General features: G+C 39.4%; 2 protein-coding genes and 1 pseudogene across 3 annotated transcripts in view; all 3 read right to left on the bottom strand.

Annotated features, from left to right (window-relative positions):
* Positions 1–16218, bottom strand: part of LOC145503082 (sacsin-like) — a 166242-nt gene that overhangs the window by 136985 nt on the left and 13039 nt on the right. The window lies entirely within an intron of this gene.
* Positions 2105–2223, bottom strand: LOC145461625 (5S ribosomal RNA; annotated as a pseudogene).
* On the bottom strand, positions 6203–10479 carry LOC145503124 (uncharacterized). 2 transcript variants are annotated; one of them, XM_081482574.1, is made up of 8 exons: positions 9739–10479; positions 9505–9549; positions 8661–8723; positions 8031–8093; positions 7455–7517; positions 7084–7110; positions 6554–6589; positions 6203–6328 (listed from the first exon to the last, which is right to left on the bottom strand). In XM_081482574.1, the coding sequence occupies exons 1-8, from the start codon at positions 10012–10014 to the stop codon at positions 6218–6220; spliced, it is 684 nt and encodes a 227-aa protein (XP_081338700.1). In that variant the 5' UTR covers positions 10015–10479; the 3' UTR covers positions 6203–6217. The 2 variants fall into 2 exon arrangements, with proteins under 2 accessions (XP_081338700.1, XP_081338701.1); XM_081482575.1 differs by lacking the exon at positions 9505–9549.

Below are 16218 nucleotides of genomic sequence, written 5' to 3'. Positions count from 1 at the left end.
CACAACATTCTATACATTTAAGAATTTAGATTTTAGAGCCTTATTGTGTACCCACCTCATCAGATGAAATTACAGCAAAGACACCTTGATTCTTGCCTTCCTTCTTCTTGTGCACCTTTGTTAGGAATAATTGTGGCATGGTCTTTAACAGAACAGCACCTGATGGTGGAGGAAAAGAGAATATGTACACAATTAACCCTGTCCTGTTAACTTCAAATAGACTGGGCTGAGCTGATGGTTGGATCAGAGATATTGGTAAATCTGTAAACATAAAAGAAAACGCCAACATGACAGTACTTATATCATTACGGCAGACAAAGTTACTTTGGAAGAAACCTCTTCAAAGTTTGTTTGCATACCAGTGATTTCATCCTTCCGCTATGAAAATTGCTGTGAGATGAACTCCTGTAACTTCTCATGCTGGGTTTTCCATGCCGTCAGTAACACCTCTACACCATTGCACTTCATGTTCTTTTCGAAATTAAGTATCCTTAACAATTCTTCCTCAAGCTGAAATCCACAAGATTAGCCACGATCAGAATCTAATTGCACCATTCTTCAACCAAGTATTTCACGCATGTAAGAGTTAAATGTCAAGTATGTGTAGCCTTCCCCTGCTAAATCATTGAAGTCACAAGGTCTAGTACAGACAACGTTCATTTACTGTTTGTAGCAGGCGCAAAACAACCATTTCTGTGCAATTTAGCAATTATTTAAGTGCCTCATTGCCATTACTAAGTATGTGATATTTTGCTAGTGTATCTCTCATCCTTGTTCGTACATCAATCTTAGTTATAAAGCTTCTCCGGGCTGAAAATTCTGCTTCCCTGAGTTCTTTTATCACTTCTTCATCAGGCTGTCCACCGCTTGCCTCTGGCTGTTCCTCATTTACTTCTGGTTGAGCATTAGGCGCTTCGCCATCTTGCTCCTCTCGTTGATCACAGTTGTAGCAGATGTCTTAATTGCTTGCAAACTCGGCAACGAATCTTTGGACAATTTCTCCTTGTGTGTCCAAGCTCACTGCCTTCAATGCACACGGGCTGCTGATTGTTGTGAATGATACGGCACCATTCCCCACTGATACGCAAGGAATATGGAATGGAAGGTTTATCCAAGATCATCTCGACTAAACGGTTGCCATTTTCCAATCCAGCCAGTTCATGGTCTACCTTCTATTTTAGACGAATCACTTCACTTTTCAACTCGCCGTTTTCGTCTAACGCAGATTTGACTTCTTCATCTTCCTCATAGGAACGGAGACCAATTATGCTTACATTTAAAAACTTGCCATGAGGTGTGGAGCAATCAATATGATATTCCTCGATGTCGAAGCCATTATTCATAAGTACTTCCGCATCACCTCTTGACTCCAGCTCCAAAAGGTATACACCATCTCCCAGATCTTGAAACACAACAATTGAATCTTGGATTTCGTTCTGGATTCCAGCCTTAACGTCTCCAAGACCGATTCGATCGGGTGTTCAAAACGTCACGCTTCTTCCCTTTCGGTCCGCCATGTTGGCGTTCCGAAAGTGAAAACGATCAAACTTCAATAGCTATAGATCACAACGACTTTTCCGCAAAATATTATAACAGCTGAACAAAAAAAAAACCTCTTAGCAAACACTATATGGTATTCTAAGAACTCGAATGCCTAGAATAGGCAAGGATTCCACACAGAGCAAAGAGAGCACGCGGACGAGAACCGGTACGTTCCCTGTGGTGTGGTCGTAAACGTAACAAACAAGTCAAAAGTTGCTCAATTCCTTGGACTCTCCTTTAAGTCTCTTGGAAGAAGGGCGTTTAATTGCTGTTGTGTTGAAATTGCAATTACATCTCGGCTACCTCACCAAGAAATTCCAAAGCCAGCTAAAACTTCAAATCACAAAAGCGCAATTGTCCAATGGTCAGTCATCAAAGCCACATTCAAGAGATTACCTCTAGTGTGGTGCTCAGTGTTGCAGCGCTGTAATCAAACAAGAAAATGTTCCAATATGCTGTCAACTTGCTGGAAAAATAAAAGCATTTTGAAAACAGAAGGATCAATGATAGGGAGGCGTATGGAAATTTTCTTTGAAGAGTCCAGTTCAAAAATGGGTCCAAAAGTCTACAACACGGCGTATTCTCAGGTGGTCACCCAGCCAGGTACTGACGCCGCCCAACAGGACTTGACTTCGGTGATCGGACGAAAACCGGTACGTTCCCTGTGGTGTGGTCGTAGACCAAAGAAACAAGTCAAAAGTCGCTCAATTGCTTGGACTCTCCTTTAAGTCCCTTGGAAGAAGGGCGTTTAATTGCTGTTGTGATGAAATTGTAATTACATCTCGGCTACCTCACCAAGAAATTCCAAAGCCAGCTAAAACTTCAAATCACAAAAGGGCAATTCTCCAATGGTCAGTCATCAAAGCCACATTCAAGAGATTACCTCTAGTGTGGTGGTCAGTGATGCAGAACTGTAATCAAACAAGAAAATGTTCTAATATGCTGTCAACTTGCTGGAAAAATAATAATAATAAAAAAATTAAAAACTGAGGGGTCAATGATGTGGAGGCGTAGGGAAATCTTCTCTGAAGAGTCCAGTCCAAAAATGGTTCCAGAAGTCTACAACATGGTGTATTCCCAGGGGGTCACCCAGCTAACTACTGACGCCTTCCAACAGGACATGACTTCGGTGATCGGACGATAACCGGTTTTTTTTCTAAAAAGGCTCTAAGAGCTTTTTCATTTACAATGCTCTAGTTAATTCATCAACTTATTAAATATCCTCGTTTTTACAATAGTGTCATTAAAATAAATGAGATTCTTCAACCTTCCTCAGTGTTCTCATTTGGGTTCACGTTAATTTACATCATATGTTAATACATAATAGTTTTATCACAATGTAAATATGAGTGTCATTTTCTACTTTTGCAAAAGCTTCTCCTAAACACCAATGATGCGGGAAATAATATTGTGTGTGTCTTGACTTATATAACTTGTATTGGAAACGCAGATGCGATCTCACCATAGCTTTAAACAACGTTTGGGGCGCGTATGTCAAGTTCTTTGTTCGGTAGTTGACAGCGGATTTATAGATAGCCCAGCGGGCCAATGTTATTGTCCAGTTAACAAAATCTAGTGCTCTCGGTGTTAAAGGGTTATCGTTCGTTTTCACTTTTCCAAATAACTTTACTTCTGTGGTGAGCGTCAGTTTTCGATCAGTGATTTTATCCACATATGTCTGTATCTGGTTCCAGAAATTATGGATTACTATCCATAATGGGCAATGGAGTATGGCGTGGTCTAAGGTGTCGGTAGCACCACATCGGTGACAATACGGTGTGGCATACACCCCGATCCTGTTTAAAGACAAGGTGGTGGTGAGAACTCTGTGGGTGATCTTCCAGTTTAGATCACCGTGTTTGTTGTTGATTAGCGGTGGATATAAAGCTTTCCATTGTTTAGCGTAAGCAGCGTTCTGATTAAAGTTTCTGCTTCCAATGGTCTACAGCAGGGATAACAGGCCTCTCGGCTTGCAGCAAGCGTGTGTAAAAGTGACGCGTCCTGCACAGTGAAATAGCGATGGGCGTTTGTCCAGGGCTTGAGTTCACAATACCAAAAGAAGGTTTCAAGGTAGGCGGCGGCCATACTGAGGCAGTACAAATCTTTTGGGACCATTCTGGGGGAAGAGCGACAAATAGCTCTCTCAGTTCTTCTGTTGTTCTAGATAAGGTGCGCGGATTTTTGTCTGAATAGAACAGGGGCTTATTAAGGATGTCAGTGACGGACTCAGCGGATCCGGTCCGCTCGCGGTAATCCTTATGTCGGTGCCAAGCCGTTAGCAGTTCCTTTTGAAAACTGGGTATGTCTCGATCGATACGCTGCAACGAATAGTCCAGTGCGAGGGACATCTTTCCAAGACGAAGATTGGAGATACGAAGAAAGTATGAAGTGAAATGTTTCCAGTGTGCTTTTTCCTCTGAAAGAAGTCTCCTTAAGGTGTTCAGGCGTAAACTTCCGATAACTGTTTCTAGAAGTTCATTCACTGGAGAGCTGCAGTAACAAACATTAAATAGCAGATAGAGCAAGACAAGGCATTTTACCACTGCCGCCATATTGACGATTCCTAGTTAAAGTAATTTTCATTGCTATCATACATGAAATGCCATTCTCTTAAAAGGCACATTTCATGCTGGCATATAAAACGTAATTTACGAGACCCGCATATACGCGCATTTTAGCACGCGTATATATTGGTCCTTGTAAGACGCGTCTGTTTGGGCATTTATTTCGCATATCCCCGTGCTTGAATTTACGCAAATGTGTGGCCCTTTAAAAATGCGAATATACGCGATCTAAATGGTCGTATATATGAGCTTAAAGCCCATACGTAACGTATGTAAACAAGTATACGCCGCAGAAAAACCCACGTATACCCTGTCGTAATTTTGAAACGAATGGCCAACCATATCCAAATATCAGATATGTTATGTCGCGTGCAAATTCCATGAAGAGTTGTGGCAGCAAAATTTCCAGGGTTTGGATTTCCACCGAATTTATCCAACCTTACGTTTCAGATGCAATTATAGTCACCACCGATGATGTTATCAAACTCCTCGGATATGAAACCATCCAAACTAGAAAAGAAAATTCGTCGATGGCTGTCCGTTTGAGGCGCGTAAATGTTTATGATGTTCAAGGTGTGATAATCAAGTTCCAGAACAATATTTAAAATGCGACCTTCATTGTCACTTCGTGTTGGACTCAGAGTACACTCAAGGCGTGAATGAATAAGGATAGCAACACCTCTCGCAGTATTTGTGCCCTGATTAAAAATAACATCACCGATCCACTCGCGTTTGATTTGCATTTCCATGTCAACAGTCCAATGAGTTTCTTGAAGTAGAATTATATCTAGTCTGTTTCGAAGAAAATAGGAAAAAGCCATTTTCCGTCGATCAGGGAAGCGAAGCCCCTTTAACAGTTAAAATAATTGTCATGAGTAAAGAGAGGAAGATGGTTATAAAGTCCCGGTCCATTGTTCGTTATGAAAAAAAGAAAACTAACTTGCAGGCGACTTATGATCGGTAGCCGTGCCAGTCTTTTTCTCCTTTCTTCTTGCATTAGAAAGGTTTGGCGGAGGATGAATTCTCTGACGACGAACGGAGACGCTAGCCTTGCCGTCAGAATCAGTGTCAGTTGTGTGTTGTCGTTTTAATCCTTGTGCTTTCCTCATGGTCCATTTTCTCAGTGTAATTTTCTTAGCAGATTGACTTTCATTTACTTGATTATTATTCGTACGAGTAGCCTTCTCTAAGTCTTCTTCATACTCACTTGGCACCCCTCGCTGTGCATCGTGCTGTACAACAGCTGCAGCGCCATCTCGTTCAGCGCTGGGCTCGTCTTGATCATTCTCTTCCCTCTGATCACAATTACACGACATATGTCCTAGCTGCTTACACACTCTGCAGCGAATCATCGGGCACTTTTTCCTAGTATGCCCAAGTTCCTTGCATTCCAGACACACGGGTTGCTGATTATTGTGAATGATCTTGCACCACTTACCTCTAATACGCATAGAATACGGCAAAGATGGTTTGTCATACACCAGTTTAACAAGGCGATTGCCGTTTTCCATACCGGCCAAATCGTGGTCGGCTTTATATTTGAGACGGATCACGTCGCTTTTCAATACTCCATACTCCATTAAAGCAAATGTAACTTAATCGTCATGTACATAGGAGCGAAGGCCCAAGATACTGACATTCAAAAACTTTCCATGAGGAGGAGAGCAATCAATATGAAACTCGTCGATGCCGAACCCGTTGCTTACAAGAAGCTCTCCATCAGCTTTGGTTTCCAGCTCCAACAAATATACGTTATCTCCAAGATCTTGAAAGACTTTCATCGTATCGTTGATTTCCTTTTCAATCCCAGCTTTAAGATCTTCGAGACCAATTGGCTCATTGGCTAATTTTCATTGTCAAAAAACGGACAGACACAGGAATTTATAATTTATGCAACGCGTCAACAAGTGAGAGCAGACAATTTCACAATTTGCTATTGTAAAAAACAAATTGACGCCAGTTTTTCACGCATCTGTCCTGTTACTGACAATGAATTTCATCATAACATTGTCAACTTTTTTCAACTCTACATGATTCTGGAAAGGTTCTTATTATAATTATATATAATATAACTTAGTCATTATTTTTTTCATAAATCACCTGGCAGCACTTCACTTGCCATTAGCAACTGCTAGTGTTACCTGTTTGTCTCGCAACTCATTGATGAGCTCCTTGTCTGTTTCATAAGCGGCTTTAACAGACTCTAAGGTGTTTTTCGATGGCTATGACGAAACCAGAGTAATGATAAATATGAGTTCCAAACAGATTCAATATAAATACCAGTTGGGAACTGAAACCACTGAGCTACAGACAGAGCTTAATCATCACACATTAGGTACTTGATATGTAACTCTTCATGCCATGGACATATGCGACTAGGCATGTGTGGAGAGAATATGAAGAAGATCTGATCGATTATAGACCACTTGAACTGAAAAACACCTTACCATTGGTTTGAGATGTTTGGTTTGTTTCTTCTGCACCTAAGAAGTACAAGTAGACACTGGTTTTATCGTTCATCGAAATTTGCTTGTTCTCTCTTCTGTGTAACTGCTAAGTTAATTCAAATTCTTCAAGATTATAGTTTACCCTACTCTATTTTATAATGGTTTGAGCTTGATAATTTATTCAGAAGCAACTCTGTAATTGTGTAAGCGTCAACAAACAAGTTGAGATTTCATTGTTTTGTACCAGACATTTGATTGGCTGGATATGAAAATATTGGAATCTATTGTTTCACTTCTGCCATCTGATTGGTTTTCATTGTCTGGGTGGCCCCAGTTTCAGAAAATGCACTGTAAATGTTTCCCCGTGTTATATTTTAGGAGAAGATACAGATAGTATTCTTACAAAAGGGATACCTTTTCTATCAAAACAGTATACAAAAGGGTAAGGGGTTGAAACTCAGGGCTCAGCCTCCCCATATGGAACTTTGTAGAGTAACATGTAAAAATGCACACACAATAGTTGGACTTACAGTTGAGCTTTCCTCTGAGTCTTCAGGCTGGCAAAATGAATGAAAATAATAATTTGTTAATGCTTTAGGCTGTTAAGATATAGATTTTATAATTGATAAAATTCAGAATAAAACCATAGTGCCTGCATTTTGGCCATTTTGGGCATAAAATCTTTGGTTAACCCCCCGCCCCCCCCCCCCCCCCAAAAAAAAAAAAAACATGGAAAGGGGAAATCACAAGGTGCTACTTTGGCCTGGGAGCAATTTCAATTTGCTACAACCATGGTCCATAGTAAAAAATACGATCTTTAGATCAATTTATTATTCAATGAATCATCTTCAAGTCATCTTTAAGTCATCTTTAAGTCACCTGTTTAAACTTACACATTTACCTGGTTTAAACTCTGAACCTTGGTCTTCAAGAACAGTATTATCTTTTCTTTAGTTTTTACCAACTCTACATTAAATCAAAGCGAGTTGCAGAAGTCAATTTAGTCTTCCACCTGATTTTTTAGAGCAAGGGGAATAAGTACCATTTATTGGGTGGGTCTCCAAAGATGCCTACCTGTTGTAGGGTTCGTGTAGGAAGAAGAGAATTAGAGCAATTGTAAGAACTTTGATGTTTCATGTTGCTCTTTCCTGATAGTATTACAAAGTGCCAAAACATGGAAATCAGTCCAAATAGTCTATAATTACTGAGTGATCAATTAATAAAACAACACAAGAAAACAAAGAGAGTGGCAAAAGTTAAAAAAAGTTTAAAAGGAGGTTGTCTGGCCAGGCGACTCAGTATGTTTCTCTTGTCAGCTGAGAGCAAAAGGAAACAGCTTCATGGGACTTGGTGTCACTGGGTGGCACTCAATAAAAGTTCGACTGTACATCATACATGCAATAATTATTCTGAGATGTTGCATTATATGATAAAATAATAAATTGTTATTAATTGAATTAATATAAATCTTCCAAACCTCTTTTTGTTCAATGATTTCTTTTTGTAACTTTGAAATTTCATTCACACTGCTCTGATATTTCTGCACAAGACATAAAATATCAATTTATTAATTATGAACCCTTTACTCCCCAAGAGTGCCAATTGGCACACAACGTCATAACTTAAGTTTGTGAATATTTGATAGATTTCTATAAAGTTTGGCCACAAAAATTGTCTTGTGAAGATCTGCTCATTGAAATCATAAAATTGTGACCCCCTCCTATCTAAGACTTGATTGACCACCCAAACAAGTTTTTAGTTCCCTTTTTGGGATGCCAATGGAATGCAAGACTTGTTTCATATTAAGCTATGCACTAAGAGCTGCTAAGTAAGCTATAGTTTAGGGGTATACCTAATAAAGTAGAAGTTAACACAGTTTTGAAGTTGTTCATTTTTGTAATTTAAAGCAATTTCTCTCAAAATGTCAACCTCCTCCATGGCTGCTGATGTCAATTCTTAAATAAGCTGATCAGTGGCTTTCAAATGGTGTATTGTACACAGGCTGAGTGTCTTTATTTGTTGATGTTGGAAAAACTACCGTTCGCCTTGGGGGTAAAGGGTTTAAATAAAGCAGAAGTAGACAAAGTTCAAAAATATATTTAATCACCTTTTCCATTGTGTTCAAGGAAGTGGACAGTTTTTGGTTTTTTAATTGTTCTTCTTCATGTTTCTGCAAAACAATAATTAAAACCAATTAATTTTAGTACAGGAAGATAAAAAAAAAGGTAAAATTGACAATGTTGTAGGATGTTCAATTTATGTTACTTAGAAATCTTAAAAGTTACTTAGAGGCCAACAGGCTAATTATTACAAGAACACCAATAAAATAAGTTTTGCTCAATCATAATTATGGTTGTCTACTGTCAGAACACCCCAGCAAGAACAACTTGACCCTTTTTGGATACAACTACAAGAACTATACACTGTATTTGGAACCTGTACTAAGCAACTCGGACCACTCTTGGAGCTGAACCTAAACTCTTAGAGCTAAAATTTTCTTTTGTTTTCAATGTCCCATAAGCAACCACTTGACAGATAATAGAGGGTAAATTGGATAATAAGGTGTTGTAACCATATTGCATTCCTGGGTAGTACAAGAGAGGTAATTTCTGAATGGCAAGTACAGGATTTTTTCTCGAAATTGATTTTTTTTAAGGAATAAAACGTTTAAAAACACGGGTAAGTTTCTGCAGTTACTTTATGCTAACGAGGCAGAATTTTGACCCAATATGGTCTAACCTCTCTCGTAAGCGACCACCTAGGATTAACATTTTGGGTGGTCACTTATGGGAGTTTTGACTGTGTGTTTGAATGATAACATTTACAAACTCCCAGGGGGATGAACTTTGCTCTACTCAAAACAAGCATCCTTTACTTTAAAGCTGTGCCAAGCATGGACTATTCTCATATAAATAAATAAAAAACGCTACAACCTTTAAAGATCCATTTACCTGATGTAATACTTTGTCATCATTTTTTTCAGCTGATAATTTTTCCTGCCAGACATAATAAGGTTAAAATTATATCATGGCATTGTCTTGTTTTGTGTAATTTGCTTCAAAATAAAATGTCCCCTTGAAGAGTGGGCACCTGTGAAAATTACAACATCATACAGTAATGTGTGGAGCTATCTAATAATACATAGATCTAAAAGAAACCACAATAATTATCTTTCAATTTGGTACCTTCTCTATAGATGGCCTTGCTTTTGTTTCCAACCAGTTGTCGAGTTTTCCTGCAATCACGTCCTGATGTTGGACATTTTGAGGGTTGAGGCCTCTCAGAAAGTTAAATGTTGAGGAGGAAATGGTCCTCCTGTGTCTCTGCTTCGCAGAAGATGGAGGTAGGAGGTGTCCCTCCTCGTAGCTGTTACAAAGCTTCACTGCTTTTGAAAAAAGCGCACTTGGAAAAAGGGCTACCTTGAAGTAGTTTGTTAAAATGGAGTTACTCCCATCCTGCATAAAAAAGATGTAAGAATATTAATAAGCTGAAATGAAAGTAAAAATTATAATAAATATGCTTTAGTTTATTAACAAGCCTACTGCATAAGCTAATATAAAACTATTTCTAGAAAGGTTATGCCTAATTCCCTTCGTTTCTTAACCTACAAAGTCCACATTTATTTCTAATAAAAAGTTCAAAAGGTCACTGAAGGCTTAGACTCTTGACGAAACAGCAAAAGAATAACATTCACTCACCTTACAAACATGTTAGACACCATCGTCTTGTCTCACGTAAGTGAAAAACTCTTAAGCTTAACGTTTAATAAACAAGCTTACCTCACCGCAGCGAAACCCTTCTAAACTCCCGCTACCTTACCTCTTTCATAAGCTTATTAAATAAGACTTCAAATAAGGTTACTTAAGTACAATTCCAACCCAATCTTTTAAAACCAGAATACATTTGACAACCAATGTCAAGTAATACCGGCAGGTTTCTTTCACAGGTCACAGGTCACAGGTCACAGGTCACAGGTCACAGGTCACAATCAAAACACTCAGTAAAACTCGCGATGTAACAATTACCGAGATTCCCGAGAGGTTTATCGATGTTTCCATACAACAAACCCTAACCAAAAATGTTTTACTCTGTAATTTTAATGAAAAAATTTCTAGGTGTGGTATATGTACGAAATGGGTTGAAATTTGGCTTTCAGACATGTAGTGTTAATATATTTTATCGTAATAAGATACTTCATTATGATAGCAAATTGAACTGTTTTATTTCTATCTTTTTTTTAAATCTTTACAACGAATATGTACTAAACAGAAACAAGAGGGTCCCCTATACCTCGTCTGAAGACAATTTCACGCATAAGTAATTAGCCTTTTCACGCATCACAAAAAAATTCGAAAACAGCTTCACGTTCACAGAAAAAATCACTTTTCACATAAAAATGCAAAGGCTAAATCATGTGTCACATAAAAATACAAATTCTATCCACGTTTCGCAAAACATACAGAACCCTCCATTTTGATGCATCGAAATGCCGTGACACATCGTGACAGACTAGATTCTAGGCCCTCCTGATTCACTGTCGCTGTGGTTAGTTCTCAGTCCTCCAGCCGCAAGCGCGTGGAATGGGCAGGTTTTACATCTAGTTTGCTGTACTTTACGAGCTTTAATGACTCTAAAATCTCCAAAAAAAAGTGAACAATTATTCCCGCAAAAGTCGTTGGTTCACAAATCACGCGTAAGTAAATGCATAATTCACGGATCAGTGTAAGCCTCTTTCGTTTTCATATTACATTGAAACGCTACAAACAATTTATGCTTTCAACAGAAATAAGTCTTGGCTTTCTTTGGCTCAATTTTTTTTTTATTTCCGTGTAACAACTGATTTCCCCTACGCGGTTTTTTTTTTCTTCAGAAAAAAAGCTGTTACAGGTACATTTGGGACGCACTTGTATGCATCTGTTTTTATGACGTTTTGGCATATTTTTAGTGACCTGTGACCTGTGACCTGTGAAAGAAACCTGCCGAAGTAATACGAGCAACGAACAAACAGCCGCCATCGTGAATGTTAAATTCATCTGCGGAATCTTGGTTCCTTCTTCAGCATCTTTCTCGAGCGAAAACAGTCAGGTTCGAATTATTCCGACAGGAGACTTAAGCTTATATGAATTCAAAATAAAATTATTTTGGCCTTTCCATTTATCGAGAAGTACGTATGCCAAGTCAGTTAGCGAGCGGCGCACAACGCCACTCGAAGAAAATGTCGCAGTTATTGAATAATTCCGATCACTCAATGGAATTTGACCACCCCGAAAACACTTCCGAAAGGGCCGAGACTCCTTGACGCCAGCAACTTGTAAGGATCAATAAAACCAACAACAATAACAATCTTTACCATACGAAAATAGAAGTTGTGTAAGCTTGGTGAGGACAAAATTACACAGCGAGACTCTGCAACGAGACAATTTCTTTTTCTCTTTAATTTCTCTTCAGGCATTACATTTAGCGCTAAGTACGGGACGACAGTCGAGTCACAACATTCCACCGTACATATCCCTAGAAGTCTTAAAAAAACTAAAGAACAGTCCCGGGAACAGTTGACATCCGCCACTTAGCTTAAGACTAAAAAAATTCTTCACCAACGAATACGCAATGGCAAGCTTATAAAAAAAGAACACCTGTTTTGATATCGATTATATGCTTATGTCTGTCTTTTTCATTGCTCCCATTGGAAGTTAGATCGCCTCACACGAGGAGTGACTTCGCCTTCAAGGGGTGACTTCGCCTGACTTTGCTCCATGCGGCGGATCCAGGCGAAGTCACTTCTCGTGCAGGCAAAGTCACCGCGCGTGTGGGAACCGAACCGGTGGGACGATCTAATTGGAGAAAACGAACCTCACTGCTGAACGAAGTCACTATTCTTCGTGAGGGGCCATCAAACCTTTCTGTTGGAACAAATTTTGGAAGCGATCTCGGTGTGCCCAACCCGTTTTATTTTATGAGAAGCATAATTCATGCCTAACTTTTTTACCTAGCGATAGAAAAGTAATTGCGCGCGGAGTCGGACTTATTAAAAAAGACATGCCACTGTGGATGGACATTTTGACAGTTCGAAGAATTCAAATACCCCTATTCACCCTCCATTATCTACAGGAAGCATTGCGTTTATTTCTAATTAAGCTAAGTGATATTAAGCTTATTTTCCTGCTCCGTTCTCCCACCCCGAGGTGTTGATAAAAAACAGTTGATAGTGCTCTAGTTCAGGGTTAATCTGAATAGCCAAAGTCTTATCAAATTTATTCCTAACGTCAACTATTAAAAGTGTTTTACGGCGAATAAAAAAATATTCTCGCCTTCCCTGAAACAGTGAGCTTCTTGGAGAAGTATACACGCATAGCTGTAGCGTTATCCTCAGTGAAGTTCTCCTCCTCGCCTTCTGCAAACTCTAACAGTACTCCTCGCATACTTTTCACGGTGGTCAAGAATGAGGGAGGCCATGTCCCTGTTTTCAAGACGGCACTATCTCCCTCCTTTTCCAATTTTTTTAAGTCTACCTGCGCGCCGCCTCTTTTTTTTGCTATTCTTCGCCATGCGGTCTTCAGGGTCTTCTCCGATTTGTGCCGCAAATTCTAAACTTTCTTCGTTCAGCACCTCCTCAAGCCTATCTACGAAATCACGGCTGTTGTTAAAGTCTTCTTCTGGGAAGTGGCTGGCAAACGGGTGTTTTTTTGAGACTTTTTTTATCCTTACCCAAATGATCAGGTTTTCTTCCACGGTGAACTAAAGAAAAAAGCCCTTTTTTCAGTACACGTAAACTTGAGTTATCTTTTCCTCGGCTCGTGAGCGGGCGGAATTCAACAAATCCTGCAATCTGATTGGGTCCTGGAGCGGGCGGAATTTTCCCATCCGGACCGCCACAGCAGGGCGGAAAAAGGCCGGGCGGTGAAACGGGCAGTCCGCGCTCTTGGTCAAGTCCAATGTGTGATGCGGAGAAAGACTGGCACGAGCGCTCCTTCCACGCTTCCTGTGAGATTAATGGCTGCCAAAAATCTCCTCCCGACGAACCGGAAATCAACTTTTCTTTCTTTATTTTTGAGCCACCAGTGGTGTATTTTCAAAATCCTTTTTGATGCTTTAGGTCCAAAAGTCAATACGTTTATGTCTGTTTCAATGAAGCTTAAGAGTCCCTGTCCATAAAAATGGAAAATAACTCGGCAACGGTCGAAAATTCGATTTCGCTCATATTTTCATGGTAGATAGGCAAGGGCATGAAAAAAACTACTGGATAGTTTTTTTTGGCAAAATATCCTTTTATTTCAAAGAAATATGCAAATTACCAAATTCCGTTAAAATCGTCATTTGACGCACCATTTTATTAAACAAGTTTGAGAGCCTCGCATGCAAAACCACATCATTCTTCCGTCTTTAAAACACTCAAATATTTTTGTACAATGCTTAAATGTGTACTGGGTGGATTTTAGGGAATGTTGCGTTGTCATTTTGGGTGCAAAATAATTAAATTTCGAAGACATGTATTTCATTCAGTTAAAAGTACTTCGTGAAAATAATTAATTTTCACTATGTGCGAAACCTTCAAATGGATTAAGCTTCTGGTGGTTGAATCGCCGAAGGATGGTCTACAGATTCCTGTAAAAATTTCTTTGGGCAAATGATTGTGAGCGACGCGAGAGCTTTTCAAAGTACGTTAAAAATGCAAATATTTGACCATCCGTCGTCAAATTTCAATTTACGGGTTAGACATATATTTTAGCATGCGCCTCATGAATTGACCTATGTTAAGTTGAAATAGACACAGAGCTGATAATTTCGAAATGCTCTAACCTCATTTGCTGTGAAAGGCAGGTCCAAAGCCGATTTGACGTGTTTCTCTCACCATTCGTCGCACGTAAAGCACAAGTTTGCTTTTGTTTACATCACGTCCGATGTAAATCGCCAACTGTCAACTTATTTAATGGTCGAATACCATGAATCTGTGACCCTCTTTCGACACATATGACCATCACTGCATCTAAGTCAAAAACGGTTAAGTCATCTGTAGATAGTTGCTTGCTTTGCACTACACCAAAATATTACGTTTAATCATCATAGTTTGAATCCTCGCTTGCAGCGGTTCTTGTTCGTCACGCAATGCTGTCATCCCATTTTAGGGGGTAGGGGTAGGACAATTTCTATCCTAATACTAATCCTAAGGCTCCGTAAGGCTTGGAACCACTGGGAGCACACAATCGTGTTGAGTAGGAAGAGATTAAATTAAGAAATGAAAAGAATGAATAGTTTACCATTGCCCCTGTTGTTATCTTTTACTCGACCACCGCTACCTATATGCCCTGCGAAATACTGTAACGCTAAACTCATACCTAGGTCCTTTCCCCGGGGGAGGTACTTTGGGAATTTTTGGATGAGGATGTGCCGCTTGGACCCTGGAACCCTTAGCCTATACCAGAGCTAGTTCAGCTGAATTTTGCTACCCTATACTGGAGTAAACTCCCCAAATCCCCCCATCTATCGACACTGTTGAGGCTGATTTGGGTAAATTTAAACTTGCTGATTTGATTTTTTTATATTTTTGAGTGGCAATTCCTGGTTTCCTTAGTCTAGATAAAATCTTCAACCAACTAGTCAATTTTGTGAAAAATGATACCCTATTCTAGACCCAAACGCTCTGATTTATATACCCTATCCTAGAGTAAACTGCTTGAAAACCATACCCTTCACAGCGGCACATTCCTATATAGCCCATATATGGCAGTGTCCCCCCCCCCCCGGGGTCCTTTCGCTCTGTGTAATTATTTTTGGTTTACATGTAATACAGTGGACTACCCTCGGGGAAATGGGTGGTGACCGCTTGATGGGGCTAGCCGCTTAAATAGAGGTTGGTGTACCTTAAATATTTAATTTTTCACTATCGGGATATAAATTTCTTGGTGAACATGGAGTCAATTCAAGACAATCATGATAGACGTGTGTTTGAATTATCACTCGTCATGCACCTTCAATTTCAGACTCTTATCTGCCATCGCCCTTTCCAAAATAAAGTTTTTGAATTTTAGGTGGCCGCTTAATAGGGGTAAAGACAATAATGAAACCCTTATCGGAACGACCAAATGGTGGCCGCGGAGGTAACCGGTCAATAGGTGTTTCATTTACAATATTTTACTGCCAATAAGTTTGGACTGTATTGACAACAGTCCTCTATTTTCTGTTACAAACATACCAATGCTCCACTAAGCAAACAAACTACGCCAAATAAAATAGCATGGCCAGGACTATTTACTCACGTAATTACTAATTAAATTTAGTCTGTTTTTCTCACGAATTAGACTCGTTGTGATTTCCTATTTTGATTTCAGCTAGTTCTTGCTTCATTGATCTATAATTTGTTTATGACGATTTTTTTAAAATTCTAGTGAGTACAGCCACTAGCTTTATCAGCTGTTGTCTGAAACATCAGAACGTACAACAAACGTGATTTGGACCGAGGCCACGTACACTATAGAATACGATTATTTAAGTATACACATATTATTACATATATGAACAAACAGATGAACAATGACTAAATTGTTTCACTTATGCTGTGAGTGCTCTATACAAAATAGATCAAAATGTGCAGCATATGCCGTGACAGCATTGCGTGACGAACAAATAACGGCTGTAAGATTGTGCTGCGCCGACACGCTTATCGGCAA

This window comes from Orbicella franksi, chromosome 11 (genome assembly GCF_964199315.1).
Source record: "Orbicella franksi chromosome 11, jaOrbFran1.1, whole genome shotgun sequence".
Lineage (NCBI taxonomy): Eukaryota > Metazoa > Cnidaria > Anthozoa > Scleractinia > Merulinidae > Orbicella > Orbicella franksi.
Note: the sequence above shows the minus strand (reverse complement) of the source record. Positions and strands in the feature narration are given on the sequence as shown.

Coding starts and splice junctions, on each gene's coding strand:
- LOC145503124 (XM_081482574.1), bottom strand. CDS start 10,014: ATGCAGGATGGGAGTAACTCCATTTTAACAAACTACTTCAAGGTAGCC. Junction 9,550..9,738: donor CAAGGCCATCTATAGAGAAG/GTACCAAATTGA, acceptor TATGTCTGGCAG/GAAAAATTATCAGCTGAAAA. Junction 6,329..6,553: donor CCAAACATCTCAAACCAATG/GTAAGGTGTTTT, acceptor GTTTCGTCATAG/CCATCGAAAAACACCTTAGA.